The 16,832-nt window shown below is 36.8% G+C and overlaps 2 protein-coding genes across 2 annotated transcripts in view; both read left to right on the forward strand.

The window, feature by feature from the left end:
• Positions 1-253: 253 nt before the first annotated feature.
• Positions 254-9,295, forward strand: u2af1 (U2 small nuclear RNA auxiliary factor 1). The gene is made up of 8 exons (XM_007253220.3): positions 254-380; positions 3,450-3,537; positions 5,380-5,443; positions 6,044-6,093; positions 6,426-6,524; positions 7,247-7,380; positions 7,839-7,931; positions 8,927-9,295. Exons 1-8 carry the CDS (start codon positions 337-339, stop codon positions 9,066-9,068), a joined length of 714 nt encoding a protein of 237 aa, XP_007253282.2. The 5' UTR covers positions 254-336; the 3' UTR covers positions 9,069-9,295.
• A 4,647-nt stretch (positions 9,296-13,942) lies between these two features.
• The window catches only part of cbsb (cystathionine beta-synthase b), a 34,280-nt gene continuing 31,390 nt past the window's right edge, over positions 13,943-16,832 (forward strand). Inside the window, exon 1 of the mRNA XM_022680100.2 lies at positions 13,943-14,083. The gene's annotated coding sequence lies outside the window, so the exon portion shown is untranslated. The remainder of the gene's footprint in view (positions 14,084-16,832) is intronic.

Here is a 16,832-nt window from a genome sequence, read left to right on the forward strand (position 1 = left end):
ACAAGACAATAGTGCTATATAAGAGGGAACCAGATAGATGAGATGGGGGGCTGACAGTACCGGTATAAACAGAACACGTATAAACATTAGTTTATTTACTAAACCAATGAAAAATCTATTAATTTACTGTCTAAAGGCCACGTTTAGCGTACTGAATATGTGTGTGTTTATGAATAGAGAGCCGGTGTTGTACAGCAGCGCATTGTGCTGTAAATGAGCGGGGCGGAGGGTATAATACCGGCGGCCTGCGGGCGGCGCTGTCTCCGGATCATGCTGAGACTCTGATCCGCTGACTGGCTGCAGGAGGACCCGCGCCGTGTGCGGTTTTTGTTGAACATGGCCGAGTATTTGGCTTCTATCTTCGGTACAGAGAAAGATAAGTAAGTAAAGCCTTTTAGTGATTTTTTGGTGGTTTATAAGCGCCAGAGCTCACTTTAAAAAGATGATGAGTGGGAATGAAGCTTTATTAATCAGTTAAATATATACAGATAGCTAATTTACTGTAGCTACAGGCAGCGCTGCTGTGTGGAGTTGCTAAGCTAACTGGCTCAGCTAGTTTCCTCAGCTAGTTAGCAGGTTAGCACGTTAGCTTCAGCGCTTAAATTTAAGTTACTATCTTGCTAGCGTACCTGCAGTAATTGATACATTTCCTAGGTATTCAGGGGATATGCGGGTGCAAGTTTTGCTTTAAATGCAAGTAATTTTTTAGTCATTTGTATATAAAATGATGAAGTGTGACCTTTTGGTAAATCACGTTGATCGCAGACTGGTGTTGTGTCGAGTTGTGCTACCTTGTCACACAGTGCTACCCTGGTACCGTTAGTGTTTTTAAAAAGGTGAAAATGCAGTAATATTAGACACTACTTTAGTCTGTAGTCAGTGTAATGCTATTTTAATTTTTTGACCTTTTGAGGCTACGTGAAAAAATCGATGCAAAAACGAATGTAAGGTAGTGCATTGTACAGTAATTTTTTATTAATTTTACCATTTTACCATTTTTGTTTTAATTTTATCTTTGCCCCTCACAATCGTAATTTCAGGAAAAGTAAAAGATATATATATATATATATATATATATATATATATATATATATATATATATATATATATATATTCTTTATTTTCTGATTTTACCATTTTGCAAGTTGGATTATAACACCAGATTTCTGTTCCAAGACAAAAAAGGACAAATCTGAAAATAACTGAAAGAATCAGTTATAAAATGGATTAAAAACATATAATTTTCTCTATACTTAATAGAAAAAAAAACATTTTGTATAAAGTTTTGTACCCAACTTAATATTTTCGAATCAAGCTTGATACAGTCTCGAAGTTTAACTGAATCAGGTAAAGTTAAAAAGTTATGGTCATATTCGTGACTATTAACCGTATTTTTTTATAGTTCATTGTTATCTGTTATTATCTTTCCATTTTTTTTAAACTGCTATTTACATTTTTCTAAAAACATTTCAAGCCGTGTTTAATGCTCCCAATAAAAACGTATTGGGAATATCATGAAAAACATGGAAACATAATTTAAAAAATGTTGGTTGGCGCATGCGCAGTGCCGTAAAGAAGCACATATCGATGGGTAGCAATACCGGACAGAACACCGGCCTAATGAAGTTAGCGTTATAGCTAACTAGCATTAGCTTAGCATTGTCGACAGCGTAGCATGCTAGCTATCGTTACCGGGTTTCTGATATTTTGTTTTGTAGCTAGCTAGCTATATTTGTTGCTCTTTAAAGCGAAATAGTGTGCGGTTTCTCTCGCTTTTTATAGTTATATTTGTTTAATATAAAGATTATTAGTATCATTTTACCTTTAGCAAACCTAGCTAGCTAACTAGCTAGCGTGTCTCTTGGATTGAATGGGGGAAACATGTTTAGCTAGTTAGCTAAGCTAAGCTAGATAAATTGGCTATTAGCTTGAGAGCTATACTAGTTATTTTTTTCAGTCTTTATGTTAGTGCTGTGGTAGCTATTTTTGTAGCTAATATACGTAGGTTAACTGGGGAATTTTGTTAATGTTTGCTACCAGTATTATATTATCACTGATGTTGGAAGCTATGCTAGCTAGCTAACGTGTACACCATGGTGTGTGTGTCCTGCCCCCTTTACTCTGCTGCTAAGTTATCTGAATAAACACAGGAGCCTAAGTTGATTTCTTCCCAGACAACATCTTAAAAAATAGAATATCAATGGAAAGTTACTTTATTGTAGTAATTCAGTTGAACATGTAAAATTAATTATATAGATGTATTACACAATAAGTGATCTATTGTAAGCATATAAAAACCCAGCCAATCAGAACCCAAAAATCTGAATATAATATAAGACCAATTGGGACTTTTTTGTCAGTGTGGGCAGTGTGCCATATCCTGCTGGAAAATGAAATCTGCATCTCCATAAAAAAAATGTCAGCAGAGGGAATCATGAAGTGCTTTAAGATTTTGTGGGAAAACAAAACGGCACTGACTTTAGCCTTGATAATAAAACACAGTGGATCAACACCAGCAGATGACACGGCTTTCCAAACCATCACTGATCATCAGTAAATTTTACATTTTATATGTAAATCAAGAGATCAGAGTCAGGAGGAAGAGTGGAGAGACACAGTCCAAACTGCTTGAGGTCTAGTTTGATGTTTCCACAATCAGTGATGGTTTGAAGAGCCATGTCATCTGCTGGTGTTGATCCACTGTGTTTTATCAAGTCATATGAATGTTGGCCGTTTTGTCCAGTGCTAAATGTATGAGGCCTAATTCCTGATTCTTTTGCTTTAAAAAAAAAAATACACCTCTATTGAATGTTTTCAAGTTTACAGATAGTAAAATCTGAAGACAATAAACTAATATAAAATTACAATAATAATAATTATAAAAAATGTATGTGAAGTTACTTAATTTTAATAATCAAAACTATAATATGTTGAAAATGACATTACCAGCCAAAAGTTTGGACACACCTTTTCATTCAGTGTTTTTCTTTATTTTATTTTTGTAGATTAATATTAAAGACAAATAAAAATATTAAAGTAAATAAAACAGTGTTAGTCCTCCACAATCCCCTGACTTAAACCCAACTGAGACTGCTAAAAAAAAAAAATATATATATATATATATATATATATATATATATATATATATATATATATATATATATATATATATATATATATATATATACATGCAGACAATAAAGACAAATGTACACACTACCACAATACAGACAGTACATCACAACTGTAGTTACTACCACTCACTCAACACAAACAAACAAACTAGCAAAAGTCATAATGATTTTCTCATAGGGGGAGATCATGCTACAGGAATCTTGGTCTTTTGGAGGGAAGGAATTGTATAAAACAGACGAGAAGTGTGCATGTTTTGTATGTTTGTTTCATAATACAATTTCTCATTAACTGCATTGTTGTATGTTATTCCACAGAGTAAACTGCTCTTTCTACTTTAAAATCGGAGCATGTCGCCATGGAGACAGGTGCTCCAGACTCCACAACAAGCCCACCTTCAGCCAGGTAAGGTCCACTCTTGCAAATTTACTTTGTCCTCATTTTTTGCTGGTGGTAGAAGTACAGACAGTGTTATAATATAATTAAATTTTTATACTAGTTTTACCTTGCTTATTTAAATGTGTTATTTGTTGCAAAGGCTTGTTACACTTTATATAATTGGTGGGTGGTGTGATAAGGACTTAAAGGGATAGTTCGGTATTTTTGACATGAGTCTGTATGGCATCATCATAACCAGTGTCGTGCATCCACACTGACTTACCCCCCACAGCGTCCTGTGAGCCGAGTTCTTGTCCAGTTTAGGTCAAAGCGAAAGTAGTCCGGCATGTTTGCTGGGGTCAGGAAAATAACTCCTTTTTCTTCCCAAAGCAGTACGTGTTCAAAAGAGTGATTTATTTACATCACAAAAAACTAACCCTGCAAAAGTCACGCCTCGTAAATCACTTGGGTCCTACTTTCTCTCATTTCGTATCAGTGCGCGTCATTCTGACAGCGAGCTGCGCACGCGTCAACTTGTTCTGTGTTTTGGCAGTGCTTAGCAGCTGTGTTCAGACTAGCAACGCAAACGAGCTAACTTTAGGGAGAAGTCTATTGGCTTTTATAAGCTTTGTAAACACATATATATATATATATATATATAGCTAGGTGTGTGTGTGTGTGTGTTAAAATGGTGCAGACTTGTGACTATCCAGGCTGTAGCAACAAAGATGTGGCTGATTCTCCGCAGAGTTTTCATCGTTTTCCTGTGACTGATGTTGCTCTGAGGAAACTTTGGGTACTAGCGCTGGGCATCCATGTGGACACAAAAGTGGAAAAAATAAAAAAGCTTCGTGTTTGCAGTGCGCACTTCAGTCCCACTCGTGGCAACAGTAGCATTCCACCTCGGTCTGCATTATTTCGCACTTGAAACAAGTGCACCAGGATTTGTCGGCCACCCTGGGTATCGCAGCTCCAGCAGTGGATCCAGTTTCATCTTCCACCACTTCTCTGTCCACCCTCTCTCTTTCTGCCCGATCTAATTCCATTTGGCGAAGTTCAACATCTGTATACTCAGGTTCATAAAGATATCCCCGTGGCTCTGAGCGGTGATCAATGTTTTCCTCGTCACTCTCGTAGTCAGACATGTTCTCGAGGCGAGAAGTAAACAAAGCGACCCAAACACGTAGGCTAGCTGTCAGGTTGCAGCGCTGCGCGCATTGATATGGAACGAGAGAAAGTAGGACCCAAGTGATTTACGAGGCGTGACTTTTGCAGGGTTAGTTTTTTGTGATGTAAATAAATCACTCTTTTGAACACGTACTGCTTTGGGAAGAAAAAGGAGTTATTTTCCTGACCCCAGCAAACATGCCGGACTACTTTCGCTTTGACCTAAACTGGACAAGAACTCGGCTCACAGGACGCTGTGGGGGGTAAGTCAGTGTGGATGCACGACACTGGTTATGATGATGCCATACAGACTCATGTCAAAAATACCGAACTATCCCTTTAAGCACACGATTAAAGAAAATACAATATTTGAAAGTTTGTGACATTTTGATGGGCAGACAAAATGCACCATATCTTTCTGCAGACTACAATACTTAGTACATTGATTTTTGTAAAAATGTTGCACTCAGCTTAACAGGGCTAATTAATTATACCCTTTGTAATGAAATGCAGTTGATTAGACTTCTCAAAGCATTGATGTCCGTGATTGATTAGAACGTTTTATTGTGTGTATAAAATATTGTCATCTTTCCCATAAAATATCCATTAAGCACACTGCTTCAAAGTAGATGTTACTGGAGAACAATGTAGATGAATCTGTCTTTAATGAGCGTTTCATGTGTTTTCGTGTGTGTCTTACAGACGATCGCCCTCCTGAACATATACCGTAACCCTCAAAACACTGCCCAGTCTGCTGATGGATTAAGTATGTATTTAATCATTCATTCATTCATTCATTCATTCGTTCGTTTATCAGGTGAAAATAAATATAATAGTGAAAAGTTTAGTAAAAAAATCTTTGCAATGCAGCTTAAGTATCACTGCCTTTAATTGCTGCTCATACTTTCATCCATGTTCAACTGTTGAAATGGGTTGTGTGACAGAGATGCCAGAAAAGTGCCTATTACAAACAAAGCTAAAGCCTAAAGGAAAATGTCACTTGCTTTATACAGAACTCATGCACAGATTTTTCCTTTTTTTTCCTCTTTTAATCACTTTCAATCGTTAAGTTTTGAAATTCTTGTGAGATGGTGTGCTTCACAACTGTTTTTAGACAATATTTAAAATCCTGGGGCTAATATTGTGTATTGTGTTTAGTCAGTATTGACACACATTTAGAGCCAAAATGATAAAATATTACACTGCTATAAAAATCTAAACCAAACTAATTTAAGTACATTTAAAAAAATGTAAACGAGTTATGTTTGGTAATAAAATATGATAAGGTTTAATAGCTTTTGATTCAGTACCATGTGTTTTGGGTATCAGCTGATATTTAAACATGCTGTTTTCTCTTTTCCTGCAGATGCAGTTAGTGATGTGGAGATGCAGGAGCACTATGATGAGTTCTTTGAGGTGAGCTGTTTAGTTGTGTTGGTTATGAACAAAATTGCATTGTTTGTTTATGTAGGAAGATATGATATTTAGCTATTTACTACTGCATTAATTTACAGATTCAGTTGGCCTACTGTTTACTGCTAGCTGTTTGTCGATCTCAGGCAGTAAACTACTGGTGACTAATGATTTTACTTTATTTTACCTGGCTAAATATGGTGTCTAGCTAAAAAGCCAGTTATACTTTTGCATGAAATTAGCATAGAGTCTGTTGTGTAACTTGCATTAAGTGGCTTATGCAGTTGTTTACAGTCTTTGTTTATTATCACTGTTTTAAATGCTTAATATTTTAGGAGGTCTTCACAGAGATGGAGGAGAAGTATGGCGAGGTGGAGGAGATGAACGTGTGTGATAATCTTGGAGATCATCTGGTCGGGAACGTCTATGTGAAGGTGAGTGAAGCACGAAACCAAAAGGGAACATATGATATTTGGAAGAGTTAAATGAGCAAAACATTTACACCTGGAGTGACCAAGCAGAACATTTTTATTTTTACTCTTCCATTTAACTTAATTTGGTGTTTTTGGGCTGCATTTCGTTATGTTGGGGTCTATTGATTGTTAATTAACTAATCTAACCATGATGTGTCTGCAGTTTTAATGCTCTTTGCCCTATCACAGAACCATTATCAGTTAATGATCTGTCTGTGCAACTATTTAATAAATAAATAAATAAATAAATAAATTCATTTGTTATAAATTAGTCTCTGAGCACTTTTCCAGCAAAAAAACACTGGTCCTTGTACCAGTTTCTAAGAACCTTGGTGCTTTTCAGCGAACCAGTCCACGTTTCCACCAGTTTTAGTGAAAGCATCAAAATTCACACTATACGTCAACAGATATGCCCACAGGTGACGTCACGGTTTGCACTGAAGAACCTAGTATTCTTCGGTTCTTCGGCTGTGTACGAATGTTGCTGGTTCCAGAACCTACTTTTGTTGGTGGAAACCTACTGAACAGTTTAAAGTTCAGTTCTCAAACCAGAGCGGTACTGGATCCACATTGGTGAAAAAGCACCAATATAGCACCAAAACAAATACAGAAAAGCAAAAGGCTAAAAGGCATTGTCATAATAATAATAATAATAATAATAATCATTGTTTGCCTGTCCACAGTTTCGTCGTGAGGAGGATGCTGAGAAGGCCGTGCTGAACCTGAATAACCGCTGGTTTAACGGGCAGCCCATCCATGCTGAGCTTTCTCCAGTCACGGACTTTAGGGAGGCCTGCTGCAGGCAGTATGAAATGGGGTGAGTGGTGAAAAATTCAGTACTGTTTACAGTATACCTATTTGTGAAATTCTGGCTCACATCATCTGTAAGCTTAGATTGTGGTGGTCTACATATAGATTGTGTGTGGTACATAGTCACTGTGTTAAATTAGATCTGAAATAATGGGTACATTTAATGCCTATAGTAATAGTAGTAAATAAACACTTGTACTCACAAAGTGACTACTCAACACAAAGCTGTCCCTCTTAGTGTTGGTGGTCAAATTAAATGATCTTCATTGGTTTACTGATGCATAATCATGCACTACTGCTTTACTTAATTTATTTAAAAAACATCCAGATGTAACACTATTCAATCAACAGAGCATGATTTTATTTTTAGTGTCTTCACACAGTGTGGCCCAAGAAGAGAAATGTCTTTGTTGTGTCTCTTTTTTTGAGTCTTTGACTAACTGCAGTTCTTCTGTTCACCTCTAGAGAGTGCACTCGAGGTGGCTTCTGCAATTTCATGCATCTAAAACCAATCTCGCGAGAACTCAGGAGAGAGCTTTATGGACGCAGAAGGAAGAGGTGTGTTTCTAATACTTTAGTTCTGACTCTGTTAACTTTAACTGAAGGCTTGTGTCTCTTGTGTGTGGTTACATGGGTTTAATGCACAAATCAACAAAATCAGTAAGCGTTCACTGCAGTGGCCATGCAGCCCGACAACAGTCAGAATATTTGCTATTTTAATTTAGCCATATGACTGATGTCTTACTGTGATGTAGGGCTGAAACGAATGACTATTTTAGCCTTCCATTTGTACTTCCTAATAGTGAGGATAGCTAACCATTTAGGCCTCAAAACCAGTTGTGCACTATATTTTGATAGTTTGACGTATCTATATTAAACAAAACAATTACTAAGTATGTTATAGGAAATTGTGACTGCTCATCTTCTGAAAGAAAAACTTGAAAACATAAAAATAACAGTTGTTTTGTCTAGCCTCAAATATGTTAATAGTTTTGGTATTTTGGTCTTTCTCTCAGATAAAGTTAATAATATATCTTTGTTAAAGAAAAAAAATTGTCATTCTCAGAGACCGAAAAAGCCTTAAGTCTTATTTTTCATGTTAAACTGTTATAGTAGGATAGAGTTCAGTTTGTTAAGGCTCTAATTGTTATACATATTATTTTCACTAGATGGCATTACATATATATCTTAATTAAATTATTTACATTTGACCATTAGTGCCTAATGTGGTGTATTACAGATCACTTGTATCACTTTGCATCACTTATATCAAGCCCACCTTTTGAAATAAGATATTGTAAATGTGATAAATCAAACCAATGACTGGCCATAGACTAATCTAAAACTGCCAACTGCCTCTCTGCTGTAAAAAAAAAAAAAAAAAAAGAAAATCGAGAATCGAATCGTGACCCTAAAATTGGAATTAAATTGAATTAAGAATTTAGAGAATTGAGGATATAAAGAATGTCCCTTTTATATAGGTAACAAAGCTGCTTGTGTTTTTGTGTGTGACCAAGATTCTAAATTAAACTGATTTCTGTCCTGTCCTTCAGGCATCGCTCCCGCTCTCGTTCTCGTGAGAGGCGCTCCCGCTCCCGTGAACGCAACCGAGGAGGAGGAGGAGGAGGAGGAGGTGGTGGACGAGACCGCGAGCGACGGAGGTCCCGGGATAGAGAACGCTCCGGCAGATTTTAAAACCATCCATCTCTTCTCCACGCTCAAACTCTGCCCTCCAGTGGTTGTCTTCAGCCCTAATGGCAAAAAATGTAACACATGTTACTTGTTTTTACATCAGTTGACTTTTACTTTTTTCTTCTTCTTCTTTTTTTTCTCCCATTTTTGGTAGCCCTCCCCTTGCGTATTTGTCCTGTATCCTTTTACACAGACGTTATTTTGTTTCTGAATAAAAACCTTCTCTAGTACTGTAGTATCGAACTCATTATCTGAAAGTTTGCTGATCCGCATATTGTGTTTTCTGTCTTGCAAAAAAAAAACAAATCAGTCTCTAAAAAGTGCAAACGAAATGTTCTCCAAAAAAAAAAAAAAAAAAAGTTCACTGGAAGTCTTGTGAAACAATCCGTTGCATTTCTTTTGGTCCATTTATTAATGGCAATATTAAAAACAAGCAGATTCTTTTTGTCAAATTTAAAATGCAAGAAAAAACATTGTGACAGTAACATTATATTCCTGTCATGCACTCATGTAATATGAATTTAAACCTCTTTTTAAGAAATTTCACCTCTTTTTTTTAAATGTTCTTCATAATTAAAGTGGTCTGGTGTGAAAATGTGCAAATATTTAATTCTCCTTTTTTATTTTTATTTTTTACATTGGATGCACATTGGTTGTTTCTTTTTATAACTTTACATGAGAAACCTGAGTTTCAGTAGAAGTCCATGTTTTTATTACAAGCATTATTTAGATGGTTTCTTTTGGTCTGGTTATCAATAAATTCTGATACAATATCAAGCAATATTCAATACAATATTCCAAATTCAAATTATATTCGTATGCGGTTATATAGTATTGTAGCCTTAAAATGAAATTCTGCTCCAAAAATAAACATAGGAAAAAGATTACACAGTCAAGTGTAGATGTGTTCTTAAAATAGACTGTTGACTGAATGTAAAATAGGAATCCACAGGGCCGTTTGTATCATAAGATCATGTTTTGTAAAAGACAAATGTTAAATTGTTAAATTCAGATACAACAAGTACATAAGCTTCTCTGATTGACCTTGACTTTTTGTAAGAGTTACAGTGTCATTGCTGTGAGATTTTTTTTTTTTACAATCAAGAGGGACTAATTACAATCAACCATTTCACCTTTTTAACTAGTCTAAATGACTTCATGTATTTATATTTAATTACATCATAAATTATTTCATGATTTCTTTTTTTTTTTTGTATCTTCATTTGTATTTTTCCAGCTGATTTTGCTGACATAATTGAAGAGATTAAACTAATTGTAAACAGTAAAAGCACCCGAATAGACATGCGTTCCCCATGGAGCACTTTTAGGATTAAGTTGCCCAAATGGTGCTTTTCCATTTAGTGAAAAGGACTGGACTTACAGTAAAGAAAGGCCTTTTACTCTTTTACTGTAGGCAGTAAAAGGCCTTTTACTGTAAGCCATCTCGACTTATTTAGTATATTGATGGGTAGTAAAAATATATTTTTATTTTTTTATTCTTATATTATTATTTCTTCCTTGCGCTTTCCTTGGGCAAGAAACTAAACCAAGTCAACATTTCAACCTTATGCTGTGTGAATTTTACATAAAAAGTTTCATTAGTGATGGGGAAAGTCTAGTGGAACCCAGGGATGGTCAAATATTGGAGTCTCTGAGTGTGGTCAAACCTGCATTGCTTATATTGGTAGGGTTTGTTTTTGAGTTGATTTCTTCAGTTTGACCTAAAAATATAACGGATCAACATCAATGGATTTTTTATACCCTGGTGGTACAGGCATACTCCAAGATGACAATGCCAAGATTCATTGGGCTGGAATTGTGAAGAAGCGGGTACAACTTTTCCTCTTCACAACACAACTGATGCTCTCAAACTCATTATAAGAAGGCAAGACATTCACTAATTAACCCTTGACAAGTTCAGCACAGCTGTTACAGTTTTTCTCAATTGATAAAACACTAAAACCTGTCTGAACCAAATGCTCAATGCCCTGAACCCATTTATTGAAATGGTCACCCTTTTGGCACAACCTTAAGCACTTTTCACCTGTTAAGACACAATTTTAATCATATTTAACACACTAAAACACATTTTGCACTATGATGCACTTGGGTTACATATTGATAAGCACAGGCAGCAAAAGTGAAACTCTGTGAAAGCACAGGTGTCTTAATTTAAACACAGCAATTCAAAACTGACAACACTTGTGGCTAAATGATGTGAATAAAGCATTATAATCCAGTACAAGGAGCTCTGGTTGTTGAGGTTTCACCATGGACAGAAACAATCAGAGAGGCAGAGGAAGAGGATGTATGAGAGAGAACAATTATTTCAGATGAAATACAGGCAACTTTCACAGACCATGTTCTTGTCCATGGTTTAACACTGAGTGAAGACTTCGAGTTCAGCCCAACCTAAACAGGTTCACTGTGTCTATCATAGTCTGAAGATTCAGAGAGGAGAACAGGTAATTGTTTTTTTGTTTTCATTATGTACATGTTTTCATTATGATTCAATACAAAGGTGTTTCATTACAGTAATTTTCCAGTATACTTGTAGGCCTATTACTGCATGATATTTTTGTAGAATTCTTTCTTTTATAGAATTATATACACTACCGTTCAAAAGTTTGCGGTCACATTGAAACGTCCTTATTTTTGAAGGAAAAGCACTGTACTTTTCAATGAAGATAACTTTAAACTAGTCCTAACTTTAAACAAATACACTCTGTACATTGCTAATGTGGTAAATGACTATTCTAGCTGCAAATGTCTGGTTTTGGTGCAATATCTACATAGGTGTATAGAGGCCCATTTCCAGCAACTATCACTCCAGTGTTCTAATGGTACAATGTGTTTGCTCATTGGCTCAGAAGGCTAATTGATGATTAGAAAACCCTTGTGCAATCATGTTCACACACCTGAAAACAGTCTAGCTCATTACAGAAGCTACAAAACTGACCTTCCTTTGAGCAAATTGAGTTTCTGGAGCATCACATTTCTGGGGTCAATTAAATGCTCAAAATGGCCAGAAAAAGAGAACTTTCATCTGAAAATCGACAGTCTATTCTTGTTCTTAGAAATGAAGGCTATTCCATGTGAGACATTGCTAAGAAATTGAAGATTTCCTACAACGGTGTGTACTACTCCCTTCAGAGGACAGCACAAACAGGCTCTAACCAGAGTAGAAAAAGAAGTGGGAGGCCGCGTTGCACAACTAAGCAAGAAGATAACTACATTAGAGTCTCTAGTTTGAGAAACAGACGCCTCACAGGTCCCCAACTTGCATCTTCATTAAATAGTACCCGCAAAACACCAGTGTCAACATCTACAGTGAAGAGGCGGCTGCGGGATTTTGGGCTTCAGGGCAGAGTGGCAAAGAAAAAGCCATATCTGAGACTGGCTAATAAAAGGAAAAGATTAAGATGGTCAAAAGAACACAGACATTGGACAGAGGAAGACTGGAAAAAAGTGTTGTGGACGGATGAATCCAAGTTTGAGGTGTTTGGATCACAAAGAAGAACGTTTGTGAGACGCAGAACAAATGAAAAGATGCTGGAAGAATGCCTGACGCCATCTGTTAAGCATGGTGGAGGTAATGTGATGGTCTGGGGTTGCTTTGGTGCTGGTAAGGTGGGAGATTTGTACAGGGTAAAAGGGATTCTGAATAAGGAAGGCTATCACTCCATTTTGCAACGCCATGCCATACCCAGTGGACAGCGCCTGATCGGAGCCAATTTCGTCCTACAACAGGACAATGACCCTAAACACACCTCCAAATTGTGCAAGAACTATTTACAGCAGAAGCAGGCAGCTGGTATTCTATTGGTAATGGAGTGGCCAGCGCAGTCACCAGATCTGAACCCCATTGAGCTGTTGTGGGAGCAGCTTGACCGTATGGTACGCCAGAAGTGCCCATCCAACCAATCCAACTTGTGGGAGCTGCTTCTAGAAGCGTGGGGTGCAATTTCTCCAGCTTACCTCAACAAATTAACAGCTAGAATGCCAAAGGTGTGCAATGCTGTAATTGCTGCAAATGGAGGATTCTTTGATGAAAGCAAAGTTTGATGTAAAAACAATGTTATTTCAAATACAAATCATTATTTCTAACCTTGTCAATGTCTTGACTCTATTTTCTATTCATTTCACAATGTATGGTGGTGAATAAGTGTGACTTTTCATGGAAAACACAAAATTGTTTGAGTGACCCCAAACTTTTGAACGGTAGTGTATATTTGTGCTAAACAGGGGTTTTGTTTTGAAACTGCATTTTTGTGAACAGTAAAGATTAATTCTAAAGACTTTGATCTGATTGTTGTGTTTTTTCCTTTTGGGGGTCTGACAACATAGTTTGCTTTTGATCACTGTTTGAACTATTTTGAGGCAGTAGTTTGGTTTTGCAGGCAGAGTCAGAAGTTTTGTGAATGTAGTTTAAAAATTGAGTTTTGTTTTTTTACAGAGACATTGGCAATTGGCAATTGAGAACTGTAACTGAAAGCCTGAAATCCAGGTGACTCTACCTCATAAATCTGATTGAGAAAATCCAGCCAAGATGTGCAAAGCTGTCCTCTAAGCAAGAGGTGCTAATTTTAATAAAATATAAAACAGTCTGCTTTGTTTAACACGTTTTGTCTGTTTACTAAACAATTTCATGTTTTTCTTCATACTTTGGATGACTTTAGTATAAGTATCTAAAATGCAGAAAATTGTACCCCTGATTTTGAGATGTTTCAGTGTAAAGCAGTGAGCTCTCAGATCAGCTCAAGGGGCGTGCACGTTTTTGTTTTGTGAAGGCTCGGCAAAAATGCCGCTCTGTGATTGGCTGAGAGCAGCAGACACCCTCGCCGCAGCCAATCAGCGCTGATTGGTCGCCTGTTCGGCTCTTTAACGCATGTGAGCAGCTGGTAAAGCCGGGCTCGCGCGCTCATTCCCCCTGTGTGTGTTCAGCTCAGCGCCCGGGTAGGTCAGCTCTGATACCGGACCTCGCGTTTCTGCTTCAGACACCTTTATCCAGCCTTCAGGTGAGCGAGACTTCCGTTTTTTAGCCTAGAATTGACTAAATTCTGCTTAAATTCCAGCGAATCTGCGCGCGCTCTGCGTCTTTCAGCATCACGCCGGTACTGAGACACTCACATGGCGTGTGTGTGTCTGTCTGTGCTGGCTCTCTTTATACTGGTATATTTAATTTATCCAGCGTTTATAATCGTCATATTTCGCTCACAGTAACGCTATAATCCAGTTTAAACAGCAGAATCGCCCAGTCACGCTCAGCACTGTGTGAATCAGCTCCAGCATCTCTAGGTTAGCCAGCGTCAGTGTAATACAGGCAGGCTGCGCAGATTGCATCATCCAGAGTAAAAATGCAGTAAAAACTCAGATTCTGATGAAACATCCGCTAAATTACATTTTCAGTCCTCTATAACTCATCGCATCTCCTAAAAAAACGAATGAACCCAAAACATTAAGTTTAATTGTGTATAAATGTAAGTATATTTAATGTGTATAGGATCGGCTAGAAAGCAGCAGCAGAATTGAAATAGTTGAAGGTCCTTTACGTATTGTCAGAATGTTAATATTATTTTACATCTTTAATTTTTAAATGTTGTTATGATGGCAAAATATGGCCTTCGTGACAGAAAATTAAAAATATATATATATTAAAATACATATTTTCTTTTATATTGGCCAAACGTTTGAGTATAAATATATGTTTAATTAGTTACATAGTTTATGTATTGCCAATGCGTTACTGATATAAAAAGAGATATTGCCAAATATTACCTGTTTTAATATTAAAAGAAAAATAATAATTGTAAATAATTAGCTAGCTACAGCTGAGTGCATCTGTGTTGCTAATTTTACCACTTTTATACCACTTTTATAATTTTGATCACTCAAAAATGTGTATATATTTATGTTTAATGAGTTTAGAAAATACAGTCTATGGACTTGAAGGCAGCAGCATAGTTAAAATGGATAAAAAGCCTATGCATTGCCAGTATGTTATTGATTAATGTAGTATATCTGCCTTTTTTGTTATTGCGAAATATTACGTAATATTAATAGACAAATGCTCTCTTGTCTTTTTCGCATTTTAAATCATTAGCTAGCTACATTACCAGTCAAGAGTTTGGACACACATTCTCACTAATATATGTATCATTACGCTTTCCAAAAAAAAGATTAACTTTAAAAATAGGGTCTTATGGTATCTAAATATATGTATGTGTAATGAGTATAGAAAATATAGTTAATGGACTAAAAAGCAGCAGCATAGTTAAGATCCTTTGGTTTGCCTGAATTATTATTATTATTATTATTATTATTATTATTATTATTATTATTATTATTAATAAGAAAACCTACGTTCCCAAGAGGAAAAATTTACCTTACCCTTTTCTCCAAGTTAAGAACAATAACAGTGAGTAGAGTGACTCTGTGATTAACTGCTCAGTTCAGTCTGGTTTATCTTCCTTATTGTGAAGGATGTGAGCAGTACTGCCATGTGTGGACGTGTTTAGACATGATGCAAGACAACGGAAAATTGAACAGGGAACTGAACCTCTGGTACTTTTCTTATAGTTGCCCTCGGCTGTGTGGAAGATTTACATTAACAGTAAAATGGCTTCAGTTGCCTCCCAAACCACAGCACCTGCCCCCCTCATACCCAGAGGCGGTCTTTGCATAGAGGCATTGCTAGGCAACTGCTTTGGGCCCCTCCCACTGCAGCCCACTGTAGGGGCCCCCTGACTAGCTGCAAACTTCCCATAGGCCTACAGCTGGTAATTGGGGCCCTTTGGACAGTAATTCACAGATGTGCGTTCAGAAATGGTGATTCTTGTATGTTTAAAATGGAAACAAAGACAACACAATAAATTACAAAGAAATACAGTTCAGTCCACACCCCCTCTCTTTCACGTTAAAATGGAATATTCCATTCATGCCATGTGGCCATGCCGTGAACCACGAACCAGCGGAATTAAGGTGAAATTAAGTGTACAAGTGGGTTGTGAGCCAAGCCATGAAGGGCCACTTGCTACAAAAAGAAAAAAAGAAGGAAGAGGCTAAACTAAAAACTAGGGGTGTCACGATTCTCTAAATCCTCGATTCGATTTCATTTTCGATTTGAGGGTCACGATTCGATTCGATTCTCGATTTTCTTGTTTTTTTTTTCTTGTTATTATTTTATGCCTCATAAAATTTAAATAATATATTTATTATTATTATTATTATTATAAATATTATAAATATTATTATTATTATTTATTAAGATATATATGGTAATGCCATCTAGTAACTTTTTTTGGTAGCAACAGTGTGCACTATTAAAACAAGCAGTTTATCAGAGCTGTGTGTGGATGGCTGGTGAAACTGCTCACTTACATGAAGCTGCAGTTCTTCATCAAACCACTAGTCGGAGCTGCAGCAGCACAAGCCCCGCTCTCTTCACTCAGTCACTACTTCAGTACAGCCCAGCCACGGGCTACAGGGCTCAGCCAGTCCGTTTTTACTGTTTCTGTAAACAAATAAAGGTTTTAACCCCACTAACCGGATAATACAGCTCACTACAGTTCATCTTTCAGCCCAAGCAGCTAACAGCAGCAGGTTAGAACAGCCGACACGGAGTCACTGCTCGGATTACATTATAAACAGGTCAGTTAGCGCGCTGCTAACCTCAGGATGTTTATAACTACGGAGTTTAGTGGACACACCACGGCCGCCAGGTAAGTCTTTTAAAGGCTACTGAAGACTATTAAAGGCTATTAGAGG

The sequence above is a fragment of the Astyanax mexicanus genome, chromosome 11, assembly GCF_023375975.1.
Source record: "Astyanax mexicanus isolate ESR-SI-001 chromosome 11, AstMex3_surface, whole genome shotgun sequence".
NCBI classification, from domain to species: domain Eukaryota; kingdom Metazoa; phylum Chordata; class Actinopteri; order Characiformes; family Acestrorhamphidae; genus Astyanax; species Astyanax mexicanus.